General features: G+C 50.7%; 1 protein-coding gene across 1 annotated transcript; it reads right to left on the bottom strand.

Annotated features, from left to right (window-relative positions):
- Positions 1–463: 463 nt before the first annotated feature.
- On the bottom strand, positions 464–14794 carry LOC122370198 (acetylcholine receptor subunit alpha-like 2; the record flags this gene model as incomplete). The annotated part of the gene is made up of 5 exons (XM_043345589.1): positions 464–4612; positions 6547–7163; positions 10544–10700; positions 11687–11867; positions 14685–14794. Coding segments are annotated over 5 exons (1257 nt in total), but the record flags the coding sequence as incomplete, so codon positions are not given.
- Between the last annotated feature and the right edge of the window lie 1017 nt (positions 14795–15811).

The following is a 15811-nucleotide window of genomic DNA, read 5'->3' as shown; positions in this document are numbered from 1 at the left end:
ATCTCCCGTCTTTCACGTCCAAACTTCTGTTATCAGTCCTGGCGGCCAAATCGAACTGTGGATGGTGGTCGATCATTCTGTTGGCGTCCTGAGCTAGCTCGGAAAGCTTAATACCAATTACTTCCTTACACCACCGGCGTCGTACAGACAGGAGTCAGGTAATTACGTTACAACACTAATTTACATTGCATGGAATGTTTTATGCGCACTTACTTTACTACTACATCAAATACTTCATATTTCCAATCAAGCACTCCTACATATTTCAGCTTTTCCTCTGCCTGGCATCCCGCCGCGGTGCACCGATGGCAGCTTCAAGAGCGTTTCTGAGACACAGACATAGCCCAGGTTTATTAGCCGTTTTGCCGCCGCACAAATTGCCTGGCAAGATGGCGGCGTCCGGTGTCAGCAGCACCGCGCGACGCAGCTGTAGACGGCATCTCCGAGCGATAAAAACACCGACACGACCGAAATCGACCCGTTTATTGACATCCACCGGAGTTGCAACGTAAAAAGCCCTCGCTCGCTGATTGTCTCACACCCAACTGATGTCAGTCGCAGTCCACCGGACATCCCCCGGGCCCCGTATGACGCGCAGAGCGGGCTCTTTGAGCCGCTCTCAGCAGCCGTCTCTTCCCGATCTCAGGTCCACCACATGCATCCACAGCAAACGGTAGGTATATGCACCCTGGCCTCCCTCCGGTGATGGGCCTCGTCATCACATAGGTACAGAACAGCGCATCCAATGCGCCCGATGACTTTTACTGATCGGCCTGATGACACCATAACACCGCCGTAGTCTGACGCGTCCCGCTCACAGTGGATGACAGAAAATAGGGATGCTAGAGGTATGCGCTATAGCTGGGTGACTGTAAGAACTGATTGAGTGTAGGTAGGTGCTGTTCTATTCTCTCGGCTCTGTAGCCCGCAAACATTTATATCGCTAGCGCTCAGCAGGGATGATCAAACGTAAACAGATCCGCGCATACAGACACGTACGCAGATATGGTACACGCGAAAACGCACACTTTATACACCACAGATCAGTGATCACGCACGCATCCAAAGCTGCCAAATTAACACTCGTTATTGCTGCCAGATCTTGAAGATTCAGATCAACCACCGCATACTGCACCACCATCGAAACAGGCGGCGCGTAACATTGAGCAAGTGACTCGGAACCGGTGGCCGGTCCCTTCGAACAGGATCCGCAGGATCCGCACCGGGACCCCGTCCTGGACCCAGAGGACCCGCCTCCGGCTCCGGGGATACACCGAGCCCCTAGGGGACATGTGGCGACAACGTCAACAAGTTGCGATTACATTCGAGCAGATTATGTAGCCTATGAGACATTGCTGATGTTGTATTGCATAGGGTGCCCGCTTATGAGCTCATCCACACTGTTACTATCCAGTTCAATCGAGGTCTGCATACATGACACCATCGTCCATCATATAGTCGAGGCATGATCTCTTTCGGCACCATATTTCCATAAAAGTTGTCATTATCACGACTTCTCACAACGGAATATTGGGCACCCATTTGATCCGTTTGATCCGTTTGGTACTTATCTAACTAGAAAATTTTATGTAGGTAGTGGTTGTTTGCTAGAAGAGCCTTTCAAATGAAATGTCGATTGGTTGGCTTCTTTGCTTTTAATTTCAATTAAATCGGTGTCCAATGCTCGGTCATGGAAAGGACTATACGCAAGTCGTTCGGTCGAGTATCGTTCGTTTGCATCGTTCGGGTGTGCCGAACTGAGGTCAGCAATCTATTTTGGTAGTATCCCCGCGAGATAACCCCCGAGGCCTAGAAATAGCCCAGTGGCATCTCAGTGGCTTCGCTATTATTGAACGATCAATCCATGCGCAAACAAACCCTTAGACATGTTCGGATAGCCCATCCTCGAAGAAACTGAGCCTATTCCTCAGTAGTTGAGACTGGAATGACGACTGTCTGATCGAGAACTTCAAAGCCAAGCCACGTCAGTGGCACATGTCTCAGTCGGTAACATCCGCGCGCTATTGATCGTTGTGATCACGAACGTCTTGCGGCTCTCGATCGCCCGCTGTCGGCCGGGTCAGCTCGCGGCGGCTGTCGGAATTCTCCTGCTCGCACCCGGCAGTGATTCGCGCTGTGCTCACTCGTCCTGAAACCATCCGATTCGTTTACGCACCAGCGTTCCAGAGCTGCGACAAACGGCTCGGATCGCGGCGAGGCCGACGCGTCCCGTTTCGTCGGGAGCGTGCCTCGGTTTGGAACGCCTGCTAACGGGCCGCACGGAGCCGACCCAGCGGCCGTCCGCGACCTCCGCGCTCGCCACTGTGGATCGATACCGGCCCGAGCAGTGGTGTCATTTTCTCTGTGATGGGAGACCGGCGCTCTGCTTTGGTCTCCAGCTGCATCAAGACTGCCGAATGCCACGGCAACAATAAATTCCAGCTGCATTTGAACAAGGAAATGGACTCCAGTCGTAAACCGGCCGCGAAACCAGTCACAATGTGGTGGAGGTATCCCGCTCTGCGTGACACGATCTCAGTTCGTTTCGTGGCAACAGAGCGCTACGGCAGAAATCCCCACAAATAGAGCGAGCAGTCTCGGCCAGTTCTTTGTGTGAGTTTCTAGATAACTGGCAACACCCGGACCGAGGAAGCGGCAGAAACGGACAAAGGGTCGTGTTTAACGGGTCGATGTAGCGGAGCGAGATCCCACTCCGACGGATGGTAGCAAAATCCCGAGAATGGGCTCTAGCTGGAACACCAGCAGCTAGATAAATAAGGATGTTAAATAAAAGTAACAAGGAGCCAAACAAACACAAACAAACCCTACCAGACCACACAAAGTCAGCACTAACACAGGGCATGAGGCTTGAGCTGGCCAGACTAAAAGAGCTGAGCACTTGCATGTGTGTACACTTGTATGAAAACTTTACGCTAAAATCTAGCCTGTGAGTATGATTTATGAGCACCGTGTAATTGATCCCGGTAATGAGCTCAGACTGAATCTTGCAAGAACTTTGAGCAGTGTGCATATTATCATGGAAAGGTGCAATCTAATGTATCCGATGCAAATGAGTATTATAATAATTCTGATTGTAAAAATGTGCTTCGGCATATAAAGCTTCGTCCGTGTTTTCCTAGCGCAATTATGCCGCTTGATAAGTCAAAAGTCCGTGCGGGATGTCACTGCCGGATAAAATATGGAAGCTCATGTCTGCCAGTCTGCGATCCTAATTCCAACAGCTGTCACTGAGGTACGATTTACTTGAGCTCCGCTGACAAAACGTAACAAAATGCCAATTATTCCTAATCGACATTGGAAATGATTAATGCATCATTTCTGCGAAGCAAAATCGCCTCGTCGGCGTTTTGAGGCGCTGGCGAAGTCGGCCCGGGCGTTCGCTCGGCATTAAACGTCCGACGTTCAGCGCACTATTAAGCACTAAAGTCATTATGTTGATCATTAGGGGACCAGTCCCATTTGAGCCGGTGCCATCACAGGCTCTGCAGCCTTTATACACAGCGCCATCTCCGGCAACGTGTCCGTGATTAAAGGGACTCTTTGGAGAAAAAAAAGTGGGAGCGCTGTGGCTTTTCTGACAGTGAATATCCGAACACATTATCTGTGAATGGCTCGCGGAGCGCCAACTTCGAGCGCCTTCGAAGGAAACATCCTGAATGATCACTCTATGCTGCAGCCTCCCCCGGCGCCAAGTTGCAAAGTTTCCTCTCAAGTTGGTGGCACGTCGTCAGCCTTTTTATCGGGTTTAGCGTGCTCCGAGTGTCGGCCCGTCAGCTGCTCTGAGAGCGACCGGCAGCAGCCTGCCAAAACAGCGCCGGCGGACGTCTCCGCTTCACTCCTCCGCTCCTCGCCCATTTACTCCGCCACTCCTCAGCTCCGTCACTGTACGCACCACCTAGTGACACTGCATATTCCTCCAGCATAGCTGCGTAACCGACCGATATCACCCGCTTGTCAAACCGATACCGACTCCCGCTCTTCTCTGCCTAGTTTTCACTCACTCCCTCTCCCTCTTTCCCTCTCTCCCCCCTCTCTCTCTCTCTCCCTCCATCTCTCTCCAGCTCTCCCCATCGTCGCGCTGCTCTCCCTTCGCCATTGCATTAGAGAGCCAGCATTATATCTACCGGACGTGTCGCTACTCTCGTCTCTAACGGGATCCGTCGTCTCTGTGTCCATGCCACGTCCATCGCCCTGTCACCCTCTGATCACAGTTCAGTCAGCGGCCAAACTAGCAACGAACCAACAGTGAACAGCCTCGCCACTGCTCCCCACTCCCCGTCACCGTTGTGTTCACTTTTTTCATCACTGTTGAGCTCGGTCACTAGGTCGCCAGGTCACCAAGGGCACCGTCAATCACCAGGTCACCCGGTCGTCAAGGTTCACCACATGTCCGCGCCTCTCACGCCTCGCCCGCGAACATGCCCATCTGATGGGCGACCTCTGACAGCTGAATATCGATGGCTTGCGTGGTGTCGTAGAGGAACGGCGAGTCGCACAGGATGATGAGCGTGCCGAGCAGCGAGACCACGCTGAAGACGATCAGCAGCACCCTGTCGATGACGGTGGCGATGAAGGCCCAGTCCTGGTCCTCCTGCAATCAGACAGGCGGCCGCGCCGATCAATAGAGCGCCGGCCGCCGCCCGCAGCCGCCGCCCGCCGCCGTCCGCCCGTAGCAGCCAGTCTGCCGGCGCACCGGCTCCGGGCGGGCGGGGAGGGGCAAGGCCGCAAGGAGGGCATCTAGGGGCAGGGAGAAGCATCTCCTGATCACATAATAGCTCAGGACACAGGCTTTCCCGAGTATCATCAGTGATGAATGGAAAAGAAGAGATCAGGATGAAACACAGGCACACACTGAAGGAAAGCTAGCCAATCCATCGTTCCTACTCCCATCCACTCGAGCCGAGTTCGAGGGGCTTCCACAGCTCGCTCCCAAACAGGCTTGTTTACCAGTGCCGTCTCGGACGGGGGGAGGGGAGGGGACTCCGCATTGGACGCCATGGCGGCACCCAGCTGATACCGACTCACAGGCGGGCGCGGCCGCCGTCTCGGCTAGGCTCGCCGGTCCTCAGAATCTGCTTCTGATACATGTCCATAATATCTTACATGTAAAGTCACTGCCGGTTCCTCACACTATGCGTTGCTTGTTCCCCGTCCTGTCCCTCTGATCCCCTACTGTCTTACAGGTGTTTCCCAAAAATGTCCGTCCCAATGTCCCCACATCGTGTCCGCCCCTCCCCACACCGTGTCCGCTCTTTCCCCACCATGTCCGTCCACCCCCAAATCTTGTATGTACGTCCGCCCCAATCGTGTCCCCCTCCCCCTCCCCACCGTTATCCGCCCTCCCTTGCAGTGCCCCCCCCCCGTTTGGCGACAAGGGGCGGTCCGTGGTTCGCTCAACTGGTGCGGCGCCGCCGGGGGATGGCAGATCGCCAACCGGCACTGATAGGGCCGCAGACCAAACAGGCATACCGACAGAGCTGGAAACGGGGTGGAACGGCATGGTGACAGCAAGGAACAGACTGAGACAGAGTGGGACGGTGGGACAGTGTGGAAAAGAGTGGGACAGAGTGGGACGGAACGGCGTGGGACGGGGTGGGGCAATGTGGGACGGAATGGAACGGAGGGACAGTGTGGAACAGAGTGGGACAGAGATGGGAGAGAGTGGCACGGAGTAGGACCGAGTGGGGAGCGGGTGAGAGCGAAACTGGACCGGCCGGGCCCAGTCCGGGCAGGTGCCACATACACACCATTGCAGGAATAGGAAAGGAGAAGAGAGAGAGAGAGAGAGAGAGAGAGAGAGAGAGAGAGAGAGAGAGAGAGAGAGAGAGAGAGAGAGAGAGAGAGAGAGAGAGAGAGAGAGAGAGAGAGAGAGAGAGAGAGAGAGAGAGAGAGAGAGAGAGAGAGAGAGAGAGAGAGAGAGAGAGAGAGACCATAGAAAACTCAATCGTTGATGGTCGCAAGCTACCAGGCGACTCGCCTATCATAAAATACTCTAGCTTGACAGCCATTATTAATGCGTATGGGAGCATGCAGGTAGGCAAACATCCCATTCCGAAGTATTCAGTTGATGGAGATGATTGATGAACCATACAAGCACAGGGAGAGTGAAATAAACGCGTCAGGAATATGAAGGATACAATTGAAAAAATATATAATCTGCATGCAAGAGAAAACGGAAAGGAAACTACTAGTAGTAGGCAAATCAATTGTTCACCACACTTTCAAGGACTTTCAAGAAAATGCGTACCATCAGACTTCCGCTGCGAGTCACGAGTGCGTGGTCAGCGCCGTCCAATTACGTCTCGGCTATTTGCTAACACACGAGTCATCACCTTCGTCAGTCAGCGAAGCTAGCAGACCATCACCCTGGTCTGAGTCATCGACTTACCTCGTTCAGACTCAGCGCAGGCTCCTGCTGAGTGCTCACTTCATCAACACTACTGCTCGCGTGTTCTCAATCTCACCTTGTTGAGCTCCTCGCTCACATTTTCTCACCTCATTGAGCTCCCTCTCACGTGTTCTCACCTCATCAAACTGATCCTGCACCTTCCAGCAGTGGTGCACAAACTGCACGTTCTGGATAGCTCGCTCGATCTCGTACGGGAAGCGGCGCTCGTCGCCGAAGAAGTTGAGCGCCTGCAGGCGGGCGCTGTCGGCCACCTCGGCATGCACCGGGTGAAACTGTCCGGGCAGGGTGGCCCCCGGAGGCTGGGTGGGCTCGAACGGCGTCTGCGGCTGCGGCGGCGCCCGCTGCGGCACCTTCATCAGCACCAGGCGCGGCAGCTCCTGCAGGAAGAAGCGCCGCACCCAGGGCGCCATCCGGTGCGTGGACGGCTTCCGGTAGTGGATGTTCAGGATGACGATGGTGGAGATCACAGAAATGGTGACAAGAATCATGGTGAAGAGCAGGTACTTGCCGAGCAGCGGCACCGCCAAAGACGTGGAGGGTATGATCTCGGAGATAAGCAGGAAGAACATGGTCTGGGAGAGAAGAATGGTGATGCAGAGGGCCACCTTCTCCCCAGAGTCGGCCGGCAGGTAGAACACCAGGACGGAGAGGTAGGAGAGTGCCACGCACGGGATGATGAGGTTCACCGTGTAGAACAGCGTCTTCCGCCGCAGCGTCACGTTGAAGTAGATATCTGCAAAAACAGACGAGTGCCGCGTTAGTATCGCAGTTCAGCAGAACGTTATTGACTAATGCTGACTGAGCGAAACTTTCTGGGACCCAGTTGGCGAGTTTTTCCCACTCGGAGGCACGTCGGTGAAAAATAGCGTCCCGAAGGTGGATTCAGTCCCCAGGCCTCATCAGTATTCAAGTGCCGCCAAACGTCAAACCAAGTTTCGGCGAGGCCTTCAGCGAGGCAGTGAGCCGAGAGGCTGTCCAGACTGGCGGCGGGACAGCGTCATATCGTCCGCCGCCTTCAGTGCCGCCACATCTCCGCGCGGAGCACCATGTCACCATCAAACAAAACGGCGACACGAATTGACCTCTTCCATCTGGCGCTGGTGAAAACAAAGTGATCCCACGGCACAAAAGACCTGCCATGGCGGCCGACATATACGGTCCATTTTTCTGCGTTAAAATTTAAACGAGGCAATAAATAGCAGCACATAGTGCGACGTCGTATAAATAACTTATTTTAGATAAATGTTCAGCCCTCCGACATTATGCAAGACTCGTCATCAGATCACAGGTGAGAATACAGGACTAAGCTCATTCAATGAACGCAGAGTTGCTACATACGTGTGCATTTGATAAAACAGCAATAATGTTTCTTATTACAATTATTTTCTCAAATAAAGCCAACTACTTGCTGATTAAAAGTAGTTTACTATTGTAATATTTTTCTTCTTTTTATGCCATTCATTTTCGTCCAGCATTGACCTCCAGAGAAGAGCAGAATCTGCGAGAAATGAGCTGTTCACTCGTTCCACATTTCAATGGAGAATTTCGCCATGCCCAGAAAGTTTCGTTAATCGAAAAGAAATAAATTACGATAATGGAGTTCTTTTAAAGTTTTGAAACATACATGTGCCAGAACGCGAAAAACCAAATCAAGAAGTTAACCCTCGCATGTGTGCGGCGTTTGCCAGCTTCTAATGTGTAGGCGGGGGGGGGGGGGGGGGGTCGGTCGAACCCCCCTTGCCGTTTGGCCCCTGATCGAGCTAGAGCTTCGCGGAAAAAACGAGCGTGTTGCCCGTGACGAGAGGAAGCCGATGATACCCAATTTTAAGGTCCTAGGTCATTGGGTGACCTTCCAGGTCAGGTCAATGACCCAAAGTCGGGAAAATCGGGACCTGTTAGAAAGTCGTAAAGTGTGGCTGCTAAGGGGTTTTTCGGGGTGCTGATCACGAATATCGTTTTAGTTTTGATCACAGATGATGTCTTTAAGCATTTAGACCAGGTCGGGTCAGGTCAGGTCAGGTCAACCAGTAGGCATCGTGACGGGTATTCGTAGTACGTGTCAACCGCCTCTGACAGCTTCGTAACATGTTACGAAGGCACCAAAACTACTTCGTAAATGTTCAAATGGTTGCTAAATTCGAATTCAGCTCCAAAAACCAGCGTAGAAACATGTACAGCTCGAAAAAGTGAACCGAGGTCACCCGAGGTCACCAAAGGTCAATGACCTGACCTGACCTTCAGGTGACCTTGACACCCACCCTAATGCATGGAAGCAACATCAAATCACATGTTTGAACGTTTGAAACCACGAAAAGCTTGCAAACGCGCGGCTAATGCGAGCCGACATACACAGAATCGCGATTCCGGCCAAACATGGTCTCGGAAAAGAGGTCACAGGTCAAAGGTCATTTGGGTCAGGGTCATGAAATTTTCAGGGTAGGTGTAAAATTGATCAATGTGAGGGTACTGAAAGTTTTGTCGCGATCGGCCGCTTTTTACGCGAGTTATTCGCGAAAAACCATCGGGGGGGTCCATCCGACCCCCCTATACATGCGAGGTTTAACAGACTTTTGAGGAATGACATTGCTAGCATTCGGTTTTTCTATTTTGTTGCGTAACTTGATATAACTTAACCCTATTAGTGGCAGGCTCCTGGCTACCCCATATTAGTGGCGGGGGGGGGGGCTGTTTACGACCCCCCCCCCCTTGATATCTCGAGATCTAACCGGCCGATTTTCAAAATTCAAACGGCATTCGATTTGGCTCAACGAGATCTACATTTCTAAAAAAAAATTAAATAATGTCAATAGGGGGTAGAGGGGGGTAAAAACGGGCAAATTGCAGATACATTTTAGACTGTTTATCACAGCCAGGTTTCTGAACCAATCTTAACGCAACTTTTGCCGATCGATAGAGAATGAACCAGGAATTCACATGGATCCTAAAAATACGCATTTTTAAAAATCATAGGCGGATACAGATCATTGAGATTGGGGGTACACAAAAAGTATAGTAAATAAGGTTTTTGTTGGTAGGTACTGTTTCTAAAAAGGGTGGCAATGGACTTGTTATGTTACAATTTTCTTATGAGAGAACGACTAAAATTGTATTGGTCATGCATAGGCGGTGTCAGGGCACCTATGTTGGGAGGTAAAAAATAACCCCCCTTTTTGGACGCCTGGATCCGCCTATTATAGCAAAAACGTGTCAGAAGAGGATGCACAATAACTTTGTATATGTTATCACATGATACCTTTCATTCACTGTTCGTAAAACTGGTGCAGCATCGTGATCTTCGCCCAAATGACTCGCTTCACGAATAGGACCCCCAATTCCCAGTGCTCTGGAGCCGCCCCTGGTAAAGTTATGAACTTGAAATTTTCAGGGAATGTGCCCAATTTAGTTTTAGGAAAAGTCAGAAAATTTCAGCATTGTAGCTTCAGCGGCTTCGGAGATATTCCCGAAAAACCTGAGGGGTGGATAAAAACACCCCCCCCCCCTGCCACTAATAGGGTTAAGAGTACAGCTTTTCGTCTTACTGCGTCGTACAGCGTAGCGCGCATCGCGTCGTCAGTGATGCTGTGCTCCTCACGATCATCATCTGTTATCTCATTGCAAAGTAGTGAACATGTTACAACACTATTGCTTCTATCGCAGCAACCGGAAGACACTTAGTTGCGCTGGCAAAATGAAAACATGTCCGCTCATTCCGACTCGGTAACGGCACAGATTGAGCGTGCGCCACGAGAACTGTAAGGTAGGCTGTTCCGCAACACTCTCGTGCCCGGCGGTACAGTCTACATCTCCAGTCGTCTGAGCCGGGGAGCCGCATACGCGAGAACAGCGCCGTATGTACGTTGAGATTGCTGATAAAATTTTGAATGTTTTATGTTACGCTCATTGGAGAATGTTGAATGCTCCGACCAATAAGTGACCTATTTTTATAGCTGGATCTGATGCAGGCTTCTCCAGCCATTTAAGACCTTGTATCAAAAATGCGAATGTTGATGTGCATGGATAGACCAACTTAAGACTATTGGAGCGCAAAGTCGTCGATCTTACGAACAGTTTCACACAAAAGATGAGCAGTGAACAAATGCGATTGCTTCTCACCTGGGTAGGGCTGCACACAGCACGGGTAGAACTTCTCGTGACGCGTGGCCGGCACTCCGAGAATGTCCCACTCCACGCTCGGATAATACTCCTTCAGGTCAATGCCGAGCTCCACAAAATTGGAGTCGGGCGTCTGATCTATGTGCCGCAGGTCGATCTGAGAACACCCAGGGGTCACCAGGTTCGCCGCTCATGTTATATAGACAGACATTGGCGTCAATGGGCGCCTGGGGGAACTGGTGCTGCTTACGTATGGGAGGAGCGCCACATTATCCCGCAAATGGTTCTGGGACCTGACCCGAACCAGAACGTTTCCCAAGGGACAAGCCATATAGCTAAAGCTGAGCAGTGAGCACGGCAAACTACTGAGTTGGGGCCATTTCTGTCGTGAGTTCTGTAAATGACCCATTTTCGCTTTGTTTAGAAATAAGTGCACTGGTGTGATTTTTTTGACTGATTGTTGCAAATTTCTTCACAGGCTAGATATTTTCATGTTAAGTGTGCCTTTTGAGAAAACTGCGCCTGCTTTTCTACGACTGAGCTCCCCGGGGGCGGCGGTCGTTTCGGCACCCATGCAGATGACAGAGCAACAGTTAGTGGCACCTGCGCCGCGGCACCGGCCGGAATGAAACCCGCCTTGCCTGAATGGCATTTACTCCTCCCGTCTCCCTCCCTCTCTCTCTCTCTCTCTCTCTCTCTCTCTCTCTCCCTCTCTCTCTCCCTCTCTCTCCCCCTCTCTCTCTCTCTCTCCTTCCACCTCTCCCTCTCCCTCTTCATATATCAAACAATACGGAGTAGTCCTGCCATTACAAGGGTTGAAGAATGAAGATATCACAGCATTAGCAATTAGTCAAGGTGCAGGATCACACCATGAACTTCGTGCATACATATTTTAGCACGGTTCGTTAATTACGCACATGATTGATTACCCAGCTTCCCTCTGAATGTCTGGCCATACGTAATAATTAACTATTCACGTTATCTCACCTAGGATTAAGTTATCACAAGCCTTCATGTAAGGCGGAATACGAATATCTCTTTCCACGCCGACAGAAACTTCCTGATTAAAAAAAAAAAAGATTTTAATTTTATGTCTAAAGAGCATTGAATAGCAAAATGGTACCGATCACATGCTCCTCTCACCTGATGGCCATCATATGTCCAGCTGCCGAACTTCATAAAACACTGCTGCTGGTCAAAGGGGAAGTAGCGTACGTCGATCTGGCAGTAGGACTTGAAGATGGCCGGCGGATCCCAGAGCACGCGGCCGTCGTTGTGAATCATGGCCTTGGTCAGAGTGGTGATTACGTATTCCCCATCCGCGCTGAAACAAATGGCACGCCGTCTTGAGGCAATAGCGTCCGGAACGAAACTCGTCTGTATGCATTGACACACAAATACAAATTGACCGTGACTGCTCGATAAATTGATCGATTAGCTCGACCAGAAGGGGTTTCTGATTCATTCTGAGTGTCGACTAATGGTAGGTAGTAGTCAATGGTTATGGCTTTTTGTGCATTTTAATGGAACGCTGATACAGTGTGGTGGGCCTCGCCGCTTGTGCGAAAATAGGGATCACAAGGGAAGGTGAAAGGTCCCAAGAGGAGAGAGAGAAATCAAGAGTGACAGAGAGAGAGAGAGAGAGAGAGAGAGAGAGAGAGAGAGAGAGAGAGAGAGAGAGAGAGAGAGAGAGAGAGAGAGAGAGAGAGAGAGAGAGAGAGCGAGAGAGAGGGAGGGAGAGATGACAAGGTGATCAGGAAAAGAAGGACGGGTAAAGGAGCGTCAGAATGGAGACGGTACCCACAATAGTGCCGAGGTGGGAGCACTCACACATGCCCAGAGCAATTCGGACAAAATGAAGGTCCGGTAACTGCCGGCTCCCGCCTCTGTGGTATGGGCACCAGACCAGTCCAGACCAGACCAGACCACACCAGACTGACTGGCTGCTATGACGCTGTGCAGCCCGCCGCAGCGCCGACGGAGCGAGAGAGCGCCGCGAAATATCGGCCCCGCCGCGGCCCGGCCGGCCGGACACACCGATGAAGCATTCAGGAAACGGCGCCGGCCCCATATTTCCGGCCGGGGGGAGACGCATACCGGGGGCCGAATATCGACGGCCGAGCGCGCCACCTTCGGCGCGGCGCGCCGCCAGCGCCGCCGCTGCGCCACAATGACGGCAACAAATGCGGCCATCCGTTGGGCCGCCTTCGGTGAGCGGTGGCCACCGCTGTCCGGTGAAACGACCGCGGCCGGGCCGGGAGCCGATATTGGATCGGCTCGCCCGACAGATCAACGGATCGCTCCACCACCGGATCCACTCGGCCGTAATAACATCAGACGCCCAAAACGAAATTGCATTTGTGTTTGGTCCCACTAATATCATACGTCAATGAAGATATCAAGAGAAATGTGGTCAACCAAGCAGTTCTCGAAATGTGATGTGAAATTGCGATTCGGATGCGGAGATTGCCAAACGCTCTATTGCTAATTTCTATTATTCGGTACATCGGTTTACTAATATCCAGCTCTGTGTGGAGCTGCCTGGAAGGCTTTGATATGGTCAAACCTGACCTGGTCCGGCCCCATCAAGCTCGATTAATTGGTTCGGTCTGGCCTGGTCTGCTCTCCTCTTGTTTGGGTTTCGTCCTGGTTACTGCCGTCTCCGAGCTGCGTGGGTTCTCTACTGCTGCCGCCAGGCCGGTGCCGCTGCAGTTCCCGGCCGCCGGACGCGCCGTATACGAGCTGAAGTGCCACCGGTACGACCTCACTGGCCGGTACAGCCCAATGACAGCGGTCCCAGCCCACGCAGCGCCAGACAGCGCCGCCACCAGCCGCCCCAGAGACGACCCTGCCATTCGCCCGCATATTCACAGCCGCTCGCTCCGAGAGCGGAAATGAGAAAAGTTGCCAATGTTACCTGCTGTGTAGGCTGATGTTGCTGAATGTAAGGCGGCCAAGATCGTAAAACGCGAATACTTTTGAATTATGTCGTAGCCCCACTACAGGGGAAGCAATGACTACATAGAAACCGTGCATACTGCATATAAACATAATTGCACAGCTAACTGAATGCGTGAAGCAACTTAAACAGCATACTTAGAAACTGCCGCTTTGATTCCTTGGATTCGAAATTGGCTCTGTCATTAAATCGACTGATTTTACCCAAGTGCTTAATTTTCTGATACACTGAGCTTTTGCTGCGATGCTCATGAAATTATCGTCGGTAATTCATTTGTCTGTCATAAAACAACTACAAGCACTAAGCAGCTTTGTGCAATGTGCATTGTACAGCCCTCAGCAAACTGCGTGGTAGGTATTCTTTTTTCGACAAAACCGATAATAACTCAAAGGCTATGCTATCAGTCGGTCGGAACTCATTGCATATAGATGCGCCATGCTCCACTCCTTCGATTGGGTCTATAACTAAACGAAGTATGCGCCTTGTGTGGCAACAAAATGCAAAAGTTTGTTTTGGGGGCAAATATAAACCTTTAGGTTTTATTGCTGAACTAGATGGAAAATGAATACGGTGCTGATGCCAATCTAAGATGTGGAGTCTCGCGCGTCTTGCTGTTACGATTTCCGAATGACCGATAGCATACTATTTGCCTCATTCTCGTTTTTGTCGAAAAAAAAATACCTACCACGCAGTCTACAGAGGGCTGTAACTAATTATCGATGTCAATTCGATGAAAGCCGACAAGAACCCAAAAAGACGACGCATATAAATTGTTAAAATAGTTTATCAGACTGCCTAAAAAAGACTGAAAACTCTAATTCAAGATATGATGTCGGGGAGGTGAGGGGGGGGGGGGGAGGAAGTCATTATCGGCTAATGCGTCCTTGTGCATTGTGAACCCAGTAATAGACTTCCCAAGGCATGCGGAATGCGGATGCTGGCTGGGATTTCGCCTGTGCCGAGTTCTTCAATTTTCCAAGCCTCAATCACGGTTCGAAATGACAACCATAACGGCTTTATGTTTCATTAGATAGTAAATGGGTTTCTTTCATGTGGAATATTTCCCTTTCTTTGTGACCGTCGTAATACCTTATTCAATATGGCATGGCATTGGCGTAAGTTGCAAGGGTCCATATTTAACGTATCAGTCCTTTACACTGCTGAATGGAGTCGATGTCTCACTTGTTGTAGAGGACGATGTCGGGGAGCCAGATGTGTTCTGCGGGCACATACAGCTGCTCCACGCCGCCGTACTCCTTGGGGTCCCACACAAACTTGTGATCCATCCACATCTGGAAAAACACACAATACCTGTAAGTAACACCATTATAAATTAATTACACAGGCAATAAATTGTCCAGGAGAAGACAATTCGCTATTCTCTTGGAGACAGACTGCTGACTGCGCAGTGCTCACTTTCAGCTTTTTTAAAGGGACACTCCCACCTTAACATTAGTTTTGAGTTGAGATAGCCAAATTGGTGGCCATGGCCTGCAAATACCGGTTTGGGCACTCACAACATCGACAAATGCTTTAATTCGGAGATATGGAATTTCAAACTTGCAGTTTTCGGATTCTAAGGGGCTAGTGCATTGGTATGCCCCCTTAGAATTTGTGACGTCAGCGGAGATCTAACGATTTTTAAATCTTTTACTAAAACGTTTGGTAGCACGCGGTGGTATATGCTGCTTTGCGCGCAACAAATGCCGCACTTTCAAATAAAGTCGCTAGGAACAGCGGAGATCCCAAAAAGTAAACAAAAGTAAAAGTCTAATATCTTGAAAACCGGTGAATATTTTTCGATGAAATTTGGTAGATTTTCGCTCTTTCTGAACCGAGCGACATCACTTTCGTGCCAATTCATTAACTTTTTTGAAGGTGGGAGGGTCCCTTTAATGGACTTACACCGTCTCGTTTTCAAAAATATTTTCTGTTCCCTAATATCTCTAATAAAGGAATTTGAAGTCAATATCGCTGCACATCACTTCCGTTTTCCACAAGTAGGACATAACAGGGGTGAATCATGAAACCCAGCTCTATCATCCAGCTCTACCAAAACTAAAATAGCGCTATTCAGCACAAAACCAAAAACTAAAGTAGGCACCATTGGCCCCAAGCTTAGAGTGCCAGCGGCCAGAAGTTTTGGATGCACCGACTCTCATCCTCGGCTCATCACTTGAGTTGACCAGGGAATATGACTCTGTCGGAATATGACAGCAGAGGTCATTCTGAGAGTTGAAGGCTGCCGATCAAATAGCTTCTGATATTCCATTTTCAGGCCTCATCTCAACTAGGTACTAGTCGCTAGA

Source organism: Amphibalanus amphitrite, unplaced genomic scaffold (genome assembly GCF_019059575.1).
Source record: "Amphibalanus amphitrite isolate SeventyFive unplaced genomic scaffold, NRLGWU_Aamphi_draft 001108F_arrow, whole genome shotgun sequence".
NCBI lineage: Eukaryota > Metazoa > Arthropoda > Thecostraca > Balanomorpha > Balanidae > Amphibalanus > Amphibalanus amphitrite.
This window is presented reverse-complemented; position numbering and strand designations above follow the sequence as displayed.